Raw genomic sequence first — 13,950 nt, 5'->3', positions numbered from 1 at the left:
GCAGTATGCCTGAGGGCAGGCTGATGGGAGAACTGTATGTCTTCTGGGGACGTTTCTTGGGTGAAACTTAGTGGAGCACATGCAGGCTAAGGACTTGAGGAAAGATCAATGGGTCTGCCCTGCCAGTCTCTTCAGTGAGGAATATGCCTGTCCAAGTTGGAATATGAGCCGAGCTGAGGCAAATGGACCTGAATTCCCTTTGTTGAATGATGCCCTGTTCCCTCATTCTGGGTTTCCTGGCCTATCTGTTCAGGAGGCCTCATGGATGTTCCCGTTGCTCAAATCAATGGGGTTAAATGCTCCGGAAGCTCTCAAGAGTGCCAGTGTTTCGTCCAACTGAGAAAACGATTTGATGCTTTCTCCTATCTAGTTTTGATGTGAAGCGGGTTACTGGTTGTAAATCCTAGTAAATAGTGTGCAGTCCTTTCCAAAGTCATCATTCAGTGCCATCCATGGTGAGAGGATCTGGCCAACATCCTCTGAAGGCTGGCCCTGTTTCTTGGCTCGTGGGCTGTGTGTGTGTCTTGTTCTTTCAGGGCTGGGTTGGGGGCTGCTGCCTGAACGGGGATCTGTTTCTGCAGTGTTAGTAGAGACAGCACAATCACCTCCCTAGAGTTTTCCTTTTCTGCTCTGCCTCCCACCACCACCCTTCAATGTCAGTGCTGTGGCTATAACCAGTCTTTCTCCAGACAAAATCTCTCTACAGCTGGCTCCTTCAGCAGGAACTCTGTCCGCTTTTCTCGTCCAAACTTGTGGCCAACTTGTCTTCATTCTCATGCTGTTGACTGAGAGGACTCCCAGCCAGCTAGTGCCCAGGGCAAGGTATAAAATTCAGAGGGCCAAAAGAAAAAAAAAGGCCAAGTGCTCAGTCCTTCTGGGTTTCCTGGGCCAGTCAGAAATCCAAATGCTCTCTGGCATTGTCCTGTAGAGAAGGCATGGGGGAGCTCTCAATGAAACGGGTTGTGTTCATTTAAGGTGATTTAGATAGCTGAAAAGTGACGGGGAAACGTTTATGTTAAAATGTGCCTCCAAATCAAAGCAGGCATATCAAAAAGGACAGGCATAAATAAATGTTAAAGCATTTTTGCTTTGGGTAGCAGGACTACAGGGCATCCCCCTTCATCTTTTTCTGTGCATTTTGTTAAAAATCCTGTTCTATGCATCTCAAAGGGAAGCTGATTGAACTTGATAAAAATCACAGATAAACCTCTGTGAGATTGGCTCTTAGGTCTTGAATTTGTATGTGTATGCTGATGTTTGTTGGCACGTATGTGTGTGAGTATGTGTATGTGTGTGTGTGTGTGTGTGTGTGTGTGTGTAAGTGTGTGTGTGTAAGTGTATATGTGTATAGATGTGTGTATGTCTCTGTCCATCTGTTTGTCTATTATCTGTCTGTGTAGGTCAGAGGACAACTAGTAGGAATCAGTTCTTACCTTTACTGTGTAGGTCCCAGGGATTGACTTCAGGCCCTCAGACTTGGAGGACAGCACCTTTATCGTGTCTCACTCACTGGCTGTGTCTTAGGTTTTCGTGGAGAGGTACAGTCACCCTAAGAGGCAACCCGAGAGTTCTCCTTCCTGTCCCTCCTGGAAAGCTGGTAGGACAGGGTCCTGGGAGGATGCTTGGCTGCACTGCTTACAGGCAGAGGGAGAACAAGGCAGCTTCACAGAGCCTCTTCCCACCCCATGCCGAGATCTTGCTGCCACAGCCTCTGCCAAGGGAGAGGCTGAGTCTGGTGACATTCCCCATCTGAGCAGGGAGCAGTAACAACATTTTGGCTGGGATGGAAGCCAGGGGCAGGGATTCAGGATGAGCCTGGCTGGTAAGGAGTCAGCCAGCTTTCTGCCTTGTGCGGAGCTCGTCTGCAGCAGCTGAGCATCTCACAGGGTGGCCCATTGGGAAGCTGGTGCCTGCTGTGGTGGAAAGTGTAGTAGCCACACAACTTCTGCCGAGGAGGCCCGCCTGGGGCAGTGTGTTGCTGTGACTCAGGGAGCTGCAGTTCCCTGTCCTTTGAGCAATGGCGGTACCTGAAGGGAGCATGGAATCTCTAGGTGAAGACAAGAATTTTTCTGCCATTCCATGTTCAAGTGAGCGATACAGGACTTTCTGACCACTTTTCATTCAATTTCGTCTACCCTGGATCTTCCAGCTCTGTCTTTCAGGAACCCGGCTACATCTACTGAAGTGATTTTTCTCCACCCTTGAAGCAGGAAACTCCAATCTAGTGTAGTCTGCCTGCTAATCACCTGCCTGGATCCTGCTGCTCACTGGAGCAGCAGACAATGTGCAGCCAAGGAACACGCCGTGGTTTCTGTTCTCTGCTCAGGGACAGCCTACAGATTGTGGAGCCAGCAGGGTCTTGCCGTCATGGACCATGCTAATCAAGGATAGGGACTGAGCTTGGGTGAAGGCAGTGACAGTCTTGTGTGGGAAAGACGGGTACAAATATGGGCTCAGTGGAAGGCAGGTGAGAAGTTTTCTTCCACATCTCTTTAGAGTAGTGCTCCAAGCTCTGGCCGTCTGGCTGGTGGGGAAGCTTCATGTGGCTTGACGTACACTTCATGGCTTCCTGCTATCCAGGCATGGCACAGGGGGTTAATAGCTCCAGTGGCTCTATTTTGGGGCAAATGGAGTGTTCCCAGAATAGGACTCTTTGTTGAATAGTCTATTTTGGGAGGCAAGCCCCACTGGCGTTTATGTAAGCATTCTCTGTGTATGTCTGGGGGTGTGGATGTGTGTGCAAGTGATTTCTTCTTACTAATTATAAGCAGCTTCTTTCGGGAGTCGGGGAAGTGGAGGTGTATGTGTATAAGGGTCTGATGGCTCCCTCCTTCTGTGAAGAGTATTGTGTGCCTTGAGCAGTTGCCAGGCACATCCTAGTAGGAGAATGCGCGTGGGTACCATAGGACCACAGACAGTGTGGTGTGCACCCTTTTCTGGAATATCTGGCTGTGGTGATGTGTCCATTTGTCATCTTTGTGGTGTCCTGAAGCACAGGGACAGGTGGATATTGTGGCCTTCTGTCTACAATCTGGGATCAGACGGCCTCCAAAAGATGGGACCTGAGTTACTCTAAGGCCAAGCAACTAGCTCCAACCTAGAACAGATCACAGACTAAGCCTCCCACTCTGCGGCTTGACGCACACTCACTGGATTCCCTTACACCTCCCTGCAGGCCACACCCACATATGTCGAAGCAAGAGAGAAACCAAAGACCGTCCAGCATGGTCAGCGAGACATCCACGGCTGGGACGACGTCCACCCTGGAGGCCAAGCCTGGACCCAAGGTGAGTTCCTGATCACAGGTTCTTCTTTCCTTTCCATATTTGTTCCAAGCCCCTTTGTAATCAGAAGTCCATTGGGTTATCACTAGTTCTGTGGGATGGACTCATGAGAAATGATGCCCCAGTTACAGATCAGGAAATGAATGCTGAGCAGGGGGTGGCCTCTCTCCAGGGAATCAAGTGGTTGCTGATCAGCCAGCACTTGTGTCTGGTTCTTGAATGCATTCTTCACTGCTCTGGAGTGGGCTCAGAAAGCCCACCTCTGTTCTCATGTGCATGGTGTTAGATCCCGGCAACTCTCAGTGACAGACAGGCCTGAGGAAAGGAAATGCTCAGAATTCTGTGCTCAAAATGTAGGATCACTGACCTAGGCAGGTGAACCAGACTGGGGGCCGAGTATTGGAAACTGACAAAGTCAAGGACTGCAAGGTGGATTCATTTCAGGGTGCCATAGCATCAGCCTTTAACACTAATGGAAAATCCCTTAACATCTCTGTGTGGACCAGTTGGGAAGTTTGCTGTGTCTGGGGCTTGCTGTTTGGCTGGGAGGGATACTGCCAGCAAGGACATGCACTGACAGGAGGATGCTGCCACTTAGAGTATGGCAGAGACTACCAACGGCCCTCCTAAAATACAAGCATGTGCCCCTCCAAGTCCCTGCTGCTAGAACTGAGGTCTGCTTTTCCTAGATCATCAAGTCCAGCAGCAAAGTGCACAGCTTTGGGAAGAGGGACCAGGCCATTCGGAGGAACCTTAATGTTCCGGTGGTGGTGAGGGGCTGGCTGCACAAGCAGGTGAGGAGGCGGACGTGGGACTGAGGTGGACGAGCGGGAGGCTGTGAACAGTTAGAGACGTTTCCTATTCCAGAATTTGTTTAGAGTGGGCAGAACCTGCCCACTAACCTGTTTGTTTGTTTGTTTGTTTGTTTTTTCTATGAGTGAGCTGTTTGCTCAAGGGTTGCAATGTCTCTTCCTAAACTTCATCACTTCTGTCCCTGGTGCTCTTGGCTAGTCAGTTGGGGGTGTGGGGGTAATGATGGAGATGGAGGAGAGGGGGCTGCAGATTGGAGCCTGGACCACAGTGTGAGTGGATGAGTCAGCCAGAATCCAGCTTCACTAGCCCTCAGCCAGCACCTGTCTTCCTGGTGCCAATGCCTTTGTTATTTGGTTACAGATGCCTTCTTTTCCTTGCCTGGGATGCATGGCTGGCTCCCTAGCATGTGGAAATCCAGATCTGCCAAACTCATCTCTCCTGCCACACACTCCAGCCACTTCCCTGGGTCTTGGTAATAAGGAACCATCACTCCTCTCACGGGTGCACAGGGTAGAGACCAAGGATTCCACAGCAGCACCTCCTAATGGAGGTGCAGTGGCACCATCACCTGCCCCTTCTCTCCCCACATCTGTGTAGTGGGAGCCCCTGCATCCCTGTCTCTTCCTTACCCCTCCCCACCCTCAGTACTTTGTCTTTGGTCTACAGCCAGCTCTGAGCGCCCAAGTCCAGAACTAGTCTCTTGGCCTCTCTCTCCTCCTATCCTTCCCTTACTCATTTGCTTGCTATGTCTGCACCATGTTTTGAGGGCAGGTATGAGGAGGTAAATAAGAAGGTGCCTCCCCTGAGGAAATCCTCATCTGCAGAGGGAAACATCACACTGTCACCCACCAGCATCTACAAAGGCCAGTCAAACACCCAGTGCAATGACACCTATTTGACAGAAGTTGTGAGAAAGTCTTGCATTGTGCGCTATGTAGGAGGGGCTCCAAGGTATTGTACACTGTGAGGGAGGGGTTGCAAAGAGCCCTTCCCATAGAAGGGGAGCCCCAGAGGCCCTTCATTGGCGTCCGGTCATACGTCTCCTTTCACAGCTCCCATCTCGTGTCTTTCCTTACCTGATTGTCTTCATCTGAGTAATTATCCTTCCTGACTTGCCTGTTAAATAAAGGACACTGCTTGGAAGTTGGCAGGAGGGGGAAAGGACTGTAAATAATTCCTCCCACCCCCTGACCTTTGCTGCTCCCCAACCATATGGGTCTGTTCAGAGCATTGCAGACCGACGGCAGAGGGTAGACTGGGTTCACACAGCCAAGGACGCTTTTCCAGGAAGCAGCATTTGAACCTTGTATGGAGGATGGACAAAGGCCTGCCAATAAGGAGGAGGCAAATGCTATCTAGACTGCTATCATTTGGCCAGTCTGCACGCCTTGGAACTGACCATCAGATGACAACATTAATTTAGTTTGGTTTTGTCTTTTAGTGTGTGTTGGTGGGAGGAATCTGTGGGGGGTGGCAAACAGGCCTCATGTATTCACTATATTCAGGGTTGGAAACTGTTCTTTTGTTTCAATTCGAGCCTGTCAAAAACTTCTGAATAGGGGAAGACTTTGTTTCTTATGCGTGTGAGTATTTTGCTTGCATGTATGTGTGTGCTCAATGCTCATGCCTGGTGAACAGGGAAGCCAGAAGAGGCCATTTCATCCCCTGAAACTGGAGTTAACAGTCATGACTTGCCATTGTGGTTCTGAGAACTCAGATCCCTTGCAAGATCAGCAAACGCTCTTAACCACTAAGCTATCTCTCCAGCACCAAGGAAAGATGGCTTAACAGCTAAACCCAACTCTGAAATTCTCCTAGGCCTTGGAGAAAGCTAGTGTATAAAATTGCTATTTTCCTTGTGACCAAGCTTGTTTGTTTGTTTGGTTTGGTTTTGGACTTTTGTTTTGAGGAAATTTGATTGCGAAGAGAATTCAGATCTTTACTTTGAATGAAAAGAAAATAACAAAATCAGTCCTTTGGTAGAGAACAAAGTTGGTTAGCTGAGAGCTTTGTCTCAATTACCCAACATAGATTATTCAGTACTATGTAAATTCACTTTCTAATCAGCATGAATGATTATAGCCTCGATCCTAAAACAAAAACAATTTACATTTTAGTAAGAACACACATTTTAGTAAGAACTTATTATCAATAGGTAAATTCTATTTTTGAATTTTCCTTTCTAGAAGAAAATTAGTTATAATAACTTGTTTCTAGGAGACCAGAAAACCTTACTTCCTGTGATAAGCCCTCAGTGAGTCTAAGATTAATGTCTATTTAAAGATTAGCTATTCAATAACACATTTGTTGAAAGGGGGAGGGACTATAAACCATCAGTTAATTTAAGTTTAATGTCCTTTTCCAAGAGTAGCTATTCAGTAAGATGTTCATCGCTTTGTTGAGTGATAGGGAGTCAGAGATGCAGTTCAGTCAGCAGAGAGCACAGACTGGATCACGGGACCACATAAACCAGGCAAGCTCTGGCTTACCTGTGATCCCAGCATTCAGGAGGTGGAAGCGGAAGATTAGAAAGACAGTTAAGGTCATCCTGGATTACGTATGTAGTGAGTTTAAAACCAGCCTGGGCTTCATCTTCACCATCCACATGAAACTGACTCATTTAGATAGATAGATAGATAGATAGATAGATAGATAGATAGATAGATAGATAATAGATGGATGGATGGATGGATGGATGGGTGGACGGATGGATGAGAGATAAATAAAAGGGGCACTGTAGCATATGCCTTTAACCCCAGCACTAGGGAGGTAGAGGCAGGCAGATATCTGAGTTTGAGGCCAACGTGGTATACAGAGAGAGTTCTAGGACAGCCAGGGTTACATAGAGAAACCCTGTCTCAAAAACAACCCCACAACAAAACAAAAAAATAAATAAAAGAGAAGCTCTGAGAAGTTAGTTCATTGAGTAAGAGCATATACAGCTCTTGCAGAGTTCTTAGTGACTCTCAATGGCCTGTAACTCTAGCTCCAGGAGATCTAACACTCTGTGACCCCAATGGATGGATAGGGACACACACACACACACACACACACACACACCTTTAGATTCATTTTGAATGTATGGGATCTTTCCTGTGTGTATAATTGTGTACCATGTGCACGCCTGGTACCATGAAGGCCAGACTCTAGCCCCCAAAATAAACCTTAAATATAAAAATGTAAAGAAAGAGTGGCTATGGGCAGGTCTTAGCTCCGGGATCAGCTTCAGGTGAGTGGGGGATAGAGTGTGGAGTGCTCCAGGGCTGCCCTCACTGATTCTCTGTGCCTTGCAGGACAGCTCTGGGATGAGGCTGTGGAAAAGACGCTGGTTCGTGCTGGCTGATTACTGCTTGTTTTATTATAAAGGTGAGCTGGAGCCTCAGATCGCCAAGGGTTCCTTGTACTAAAGAGGATGTACAGATGGGAGTTTCTCAAATCTAGTTGTTACAACAGTGGCCTGCATTTCTTAGCATGTTACCCTGCAAGAGGATTCACTGACATGTATGGCTGTGGCTTTACCAGTCCAGTCCTCAGAAGTTCAAACTGTTGAATTTAAGCAAGTAGGATTCAGTTACAGTCTCAAGACCCAGAGTCACATGAGCTTTCACCCCACTTGGACCTAGGTTACCTTAGAGGCCCCGGAGAGCTGGGAAGCAGGGGAATCACCCTGTCCTCTGGGTGTCTCTCCTGTGCTCCTGAACAGGACACTCAAGTCGAATTGCCTGTTTGAGCATTTATGGAGCATATTTGAAGTCAGGGGCTGGGCCGTGTGGAATCTGCTATAGAAGAGGAAGACAAGCATAGATGCTGCTGAGTGACACTGAAGACACTGACGCCCATAGGTTCTTCAAGGGAAATGACAAGGGATTGTCGTTTGGGAATCCTGAGAAGGCTTAGGATTTGTGTTTGGCTTCTAAAGATGGGTAGTACTTTGCCATTATGGAAAGAAACAGTCACTACAAAGACAAAACTTATACTGAGAAAATACTAGATACAGAAGGAGGTGGAAGGACAGACACATCTGTGTGGGCAGGGTAATCTCGCATAGGGATTATTTAGGACATGAGGCTCAAGAGGTGGGACCAGATACAAGGGCTGTCACAGAAGGGTGGGACACTGGGCTTAGGGTGGTGTCTGGTGGAGAGGCAGCATGTGAAATGTCTGAGTTCAAGAACAGCAGGGCCAACTCTATCACTCTGTGGGGTGGGGTAAGGAGTGGGGATGGGGGGAATGTTTCATAGCACATAGCATACTGCCCGTTCACCAGCATGGTGAGCTGAGAGTACCCCCATGCCCTTCTCTGCCCTTGGGGAAATTGCCCTGTCAGCCTCACTTCTGTGGTCCAGTCCTTAATGCAGAGGTGCTGGTAAGCATTTGATACAAGGGAAGGTGCCCGTGCAGCCTCGGTAAATGACCTGGGTAGGATCCCAAGAACATTGCTGTGATGTGCTTTTCCATCCAAAGACAGCCGAGAAGAAGCCGTTCTCGGGAGCATCCCTCTGCCCAGCTACGTCATCTCCCCGGTGGCCCCCGAGGATCGCATCAGCCGCAAGTATTCCTTTAAGGTATTGTTCTCTTGTCTCAGTGTTCTCAGAAAAAACACCCTTCCCATGTAGCTGTTTTTGTGGACAAGAAAGGGAGGTTAGGAAGCGAGAGGGTCTCAGACACAGGCTAACAAGGTGTAAATGACTTAAGAATAGAATCATGACAAGGCTTGGTGGCCCACACTTTAATCCTGGTATCCAGGAGACAGAGGCAGGCAGATCTCTGTAAGTCAGCCCGGTCTAGCCTAGCTAGGACTACATGGTGCGATACTATCTTCATAAACAAACAAACAAACAAACAAACAAACAAACAAACAAAAGGCTCATCACCTGGCCACTCTTGTATTCTGTAGCTCAGGAGCTGCTCTGAAATAATTATGTTCAGTGGCTTCTAGAGTTATCTTTAGTGGCCGAGTCTTTTTCAGGACATCTCCCCTTTGTGGGTAATTTTCTATTGCTGTGGTAAACACCGTGACCAAAAGCAGTGGATGGAATAAAGGGTTTACTTTGGGTTATATTCCAGAGGGATGAGCTCATTATGGCAGGGAGGTGTGACAGGCAGGGCAGCAGGGATGGCTAAGAGTTCTCACTTTACACTATGAGTACAAACCAGAGAGCGGGGACTGGAGGTAGCTTGTGCTTTAGTCTCAGAGCCCACCCCTAGTAGCGTGCTCCCTCCATCAGGGCTGCACCGTCTTGAGCCTCATCCAACAGCACCGCTTTGGAACTAAGTCTTCCTAAGGGGGAAGTTTTCCTTCAAACTGTCACACTGGGGTTGAGTATCATGGGGGAAAATGACTGGGGACCAGGAGAGATGGCCTTTGGAGTAGCATCATGGGAGTGTGTCATGGCTGTGTGTAGTTTATCTCCATACTTCGTTGTGGGGTGTGAGAGAGATGCTGGAAAGTGTCTTTTTGTGGTCTTTCCTTTCCTTTCTGTACTTCAGTGGTCTTTCCAAGATCTGATCTTGCTTGGCCCAGTTTGACTCCCTCTATAACTGAACACAAACCCTTAATGTGACCTGCAAGGCCCTGAAGACCCAGCCCTGGCAGCATCATAGCCTCACCACGTGCCACCCTCCCCTCTGCTCTCTCAGGCCGGCCGTGCTGGCTTCATCTATGAGCATGTACACCAATGCTTGTGCTTCTCGGGGTCTGAGCGTCCTTTCCTCCTATCCAGGAGTCGCCTGTCAGGAGGAAGGCAGCTTTAATGTCCATCTCAGATGACACTCCTTTACAACCTCCAAAACTATGTTAGAGTTTGTGTGTGTGTGTGTGTGTGTGTGTGTGTTGGCTGCAATAAGTGTGTATGTACAATTCAGAACCATAGGTGTCTTTCTTTCTCAATGTGATCCTTATTGTCTTGACATAGGGTCTCTCACTGAACCCGAAGCTCACCATTTTGGTTAGGGTACTGTTTGGTGAGCTCTGGGGATCCAACCTGTCTCTGTGTCCCTAACACTGGGGTTATAGATACACACAGGCACATCTGACTTTCTGTAGGTTCTGAGGATTCAAACTCAGGTCCTCATGCCCTCAGAGCAAGCGTTATTACCCACTGAGCTGTAGCTGCTCACCTCTTGGCAGCAATTGTTCTGCCGGGGTGCTCATCCACAGGTGTTTTCTCAGACGTGGTTGTGAGTGGTCTCAGCCTTGTAAAAGGCCGTCCTCTGGCTTCTAGTGCAGTGCTTCTTCCCAGGTGGTAGCACTCAGTGATGGTGAATTACTGTGCAGGGAGTACATTTGAGAATGTCAGTCAGTTGGTGGCCTTTGGATGCTCCTTTGTTACCCACATAGCTTCTTGCTGTCCTGAAATTTGATCTTGGGGCTTGAGGGGGGAGGAGCTGGGCTTCCTTCTTAGTATCATATGAACACAGCCGTCTTTGTGGTTTCCTTTGGGTGCAGTCATATAAAGTCATGTAAACGTAAACTAGGGTTGTGCTAGCTGAGGAGCAGAGCAGACAGGAAGGGACCAGCTCCCAGTCTTCTCACTGAGCCATGGATACTTCTTCAGGTACAAAACACTTTGAGTTTAGGTCACTGGGCCAAGTGACAGGGGAACTTGTGTCTTTCTTACCTTTCCAGTCAGAGCACCTGATTGCCTCACAGAGCGAAGCTGGAAACCTGGTCTGCAGGGGAGCAGCTGGGCATAAGTCTGCTGGTCGAGTGACTAGAGAACAGGTTCCATGTGCTCGTGCATGGCTCCTCTGTGGTGGCTGCACTTGCCGTGGCCCATTTGCCGACAGACTGCAGAACTGTACTTGCATGCTAGAAGTGTGCTCTAGGCTGATTGCGGGACAGGGCTGCCTCTGAGGGTGCTTGTAGCTCAGGAACTTGCTCTTTCAAAAGACTGCACTACAGACCCCCCTGCATTTGTGATGGTGGACAAGAGATGCCCCAGAATGCTCTGTGGTGGGCAGAGAAGGAAGGGAAGACATGCAGAGATCTTGGGCCTCATGGGCCAGGGGAACCTGTCTAAGGATTTCTGCTGGTATGTGGTGAAGTCTGCATGAGTCTCTTCTTGTTTTTATTGCCATAGCTCCTGCTTGCTGAAGCAGAGGGGACCGAAAGGACACCTAAGATATTCAGAGGGGGAGATAGGAGGTTTCTCTGCAACTGTGGGGTTCTTGGCTGCAGGCTAAGCTTGCACAGTGTCTCTGGGCTCTGGGCTGGGTAGAGCAGACATACTAATGGGAGAAGTGGGCCTGTAGTTAGTATGCACTGTGGACCTGGATGTCCAGTGTGGGGAGGAGTAAATGCCAAAGGCTCGTCTGAGAGGTTTTGGTCATCCATACTGAAAGCACACCACTTTCCTCCAGTCTATAGCTGTTTTCTCTGGCTGGTCATCAGTACAGCCTGCCTTTTATTCTAGGTCAAATTAGATCTCAGTTTTTCATGGCACTGTGAGCTTTACACAGAGAACCTTGGGTTGGGAGTCAGACCAGGGTTCCAACTCTTTGCTCATGTTCTTTTAGTCAACAAATAGTGAGCTCATGTCTATGCCGGGCACCTCCTGGGTGTGTAGTGGGGAACAAAATCGGAAAGGCTCCTTTCTCACGGAGTTTGTAAAATGTGCAGTGTCTGGGGATGGTAATCGCCCCGAGTGTCCAGGGATGGTAATCTCCCTCAGAACCTATTTCCAGATGCCATGTGTGGGAGAGTTACCAAACCTCTCAGATCCCTTTGCCTCATCTGCAAACAGGTCTGTGCCTACCCCTCCAGGCTGCTGGGATTATAAAGAGACTAAAAGTGTGCCACATCTAGGGCCCACAGGGTGGGTACTTTGACAGCCTTCCCATTTCTACACCATCTTCCTGTGCAGAGTGAGTGAGGTTTTCACTGCAAGGTTAAGGGGTACCCTTGCCTCCTCCGCAGAGGATTCTGATAGGAGTCAGCCAAGGTACTAATCAGGACTCATCCCCTGTGCCTTTTTCTAGGCTTCCCAGAATTCTCAGTCAGATGTTGATCAGCTCTAGCTCTGTCCAGTTCCTCAGTGTTTTCTGAAAAGACAGCAGCTGATTCTTTAGGCACAACTCACGTTCCATGCCAGCTGAAACAAACTGAGCCATATCGGTCTCTGGGTCTGACAACAGCAAAAAAGAAGCATCTAGGCTGGGACATTTTTCAGATGTGGAGACCACCTGGCCAACACCGGGGCTTCGTCTAGAAGCAGGAAGACAGCCAGGGTGCCCTTATTCTTGTTCCCAGAGAGCGTGTGTTAACCTGTCTGTCCTCCTGCTTACAGGCTGTGCACACAGGGATGAGGGCTCTTATCTACAGCACCACCACAGCGGGCTCTCAGGCAGAGCACTCGGGCATGAGGACCTACTACTTCAGTGCTGACACCCTGGAGGACATGAACGCCTGGGTCAGGGCCATGAACCAGGCTGCACAGGTGCTGTCTCGATCATCATTGAAAAGGTCAGTCCCCATGGGGGATCTCCAGGGTGGGAGCCACAGAAGTCCCCTGGGGCTGCAGTGCCACCATTCATGCTGTGTTCAAGATGGCCAGCTCTCTCAAGGCCATTCTGGAGCAAGTGCCTTTAGGAGGAGACTGCAAATACCAGCACATGTCTCTCAGTAGGCTTTAACCTCTTCTAGACAGCATCTAATGGCTACGGCTGCCATAGAACCTGATGTGGTGTGTGTGTGTGTGTGTGTGTGTGTGTGTGTGTGTGTGTGTGTGTAGAGTTATGCTGTGGCACCACTGTGTAGATCAGAGGACAACTTTTAGAAGTTGTTCTTGCATGAAAGAAGGGTCCCAGGAAGACTGGTAGCAAATTGGACCATCTCACTGGCCTTCTTGCCACTTTAAAGCATAAACAAGATCTCCATTATTTAATACCAGTAGACATAGATCACTATATCAGTCTGTATTCTGCTGCTATAACAAAATACCGAAGTCTGGGTAATATAAAAAGAAAAATGTCTACTTAACCCCACAGTTTGGGAGGCAGAAGTCTTAATAGCATGATTTGGAATCTACCACGGGTACACACACAGCCCATTTGGACTGTCTCAAAGGCAGGTGACACTATGATGGGACCTCCTGCAAGAGGGCAACAGGTATCAGTTACTTTTAGTGCAGCATCTTCATTGCCTTGACCTGGCACTAAGCCCCATCTCTTACTCCTGTCACACTTGAACCAGACTTCTAACCCGTGAACTTTTGTTTTTTTTTTTGTTTTTTTTTTAAAGATTTATTCATTTATTATATATAAGTACATTGTAGCTATCTTCAGATACACCAGAAGAGGGCATCGGATCTCTTTACAGATGGTTGTGAGCCACCATGTGGTTGCTGGGAATTGAACTCAGGACCTCTGGAAGAGCAGTCGGGTGCTCTTAACCGCTGAGCCATCTCTCCAGCCCCCATGAACTTTTGGAATGAAAACCTCATCTAAACCCTGGTGACTGTTTAATTGGCCACTGGTGTGGCATGCACCACGTGGTACCTATCACGTGGCCATGCTGGGTATTCAGACAGGTACAAAGCCTTGACCATCTTGAGCCTGTTTTCTAATGCTATTGATATAAATAGTCCTATATCAAAACCCCTCCACCAGCTTTTCACACAGGTTCTTCAGATTGACCCCATTTTATTTTATGTAACTCCACCAAACTGTCCTGTAAGCAACATGGTGTGTTCCACTTGTGAGTATTGTCTCATACGTCATCACTGGCAGTTGTTCTATCAACCTTTGGTGTTTTCTGATCTGCTGTGTAAACAGTCAGTGTCATCTTTAAAAAAAAAAATAGCATCTTACTTTGTAACCAGGCTGCTTTGAACTCACAGTAGTCCTCCTGCCT

The 13,950-nt window shown here is 48.3% G+C and overlaps 1 protein-coding gene across 25 annotated transcripts in view; it reads left to right on the top strand.

Moving 5' to 3' along the window:
- Positions 1-13,950, top strand: part of Plekha7 (pleckstrin homology domain containing A7) — a 183,300-nt gene that overhangs the window by 119,019 nt on the left and 50,331 nt on the right. For 24 of the 25 annotated variants that reach the window (XM_063279498.1, XM_039101146.2, XM_039101141.2 and 21 more), the window contains 5 exons: positions 3,176-3,287; positions 3,974-4,078; positions 7,391-7,463; positions 8,562-8,662; positions 12,386-12,561. In XM_063279498.1, coding sequence (XP_063135568.1) covers positions 3,176-3,287; positions 3,974-4,078; positions 7,391-7,463; positions 8,562-8,662; positions 12,386-12,561 — 567 coding nt within the window. Of the gene's footprint in view, positions 1-3,175; positions 3,288-3,973; positions 4,079-7,390; positions 7,464-8,561; positions 8,663-10,361; positions 10,655-12,385; positions 12,562-13,950 lie in introns of those variants that run through there. The other variant, XM_039101155.2, reaches the window with a different exon arrangement.

The sequence above is a fragment of the Rattus norvegicus genome, chromosome 1, assembly GCF_036323735.1.
Source record: "Rattus norvegicus strain BN/NHsdMcwi chromosome 1, GRCr8, whole genome shotgun sequence".
NCBI lineage: Eukaryota > Metazoa > Chordata > Mammalia > Rodentia > Muridae > Rattus > Rattus norvegicus.
The sequence above is the reverse complement of the archived record's forward strand: the minus strand, read 5'-3'. Positions and strand labels throughout refer to the sequence as shown.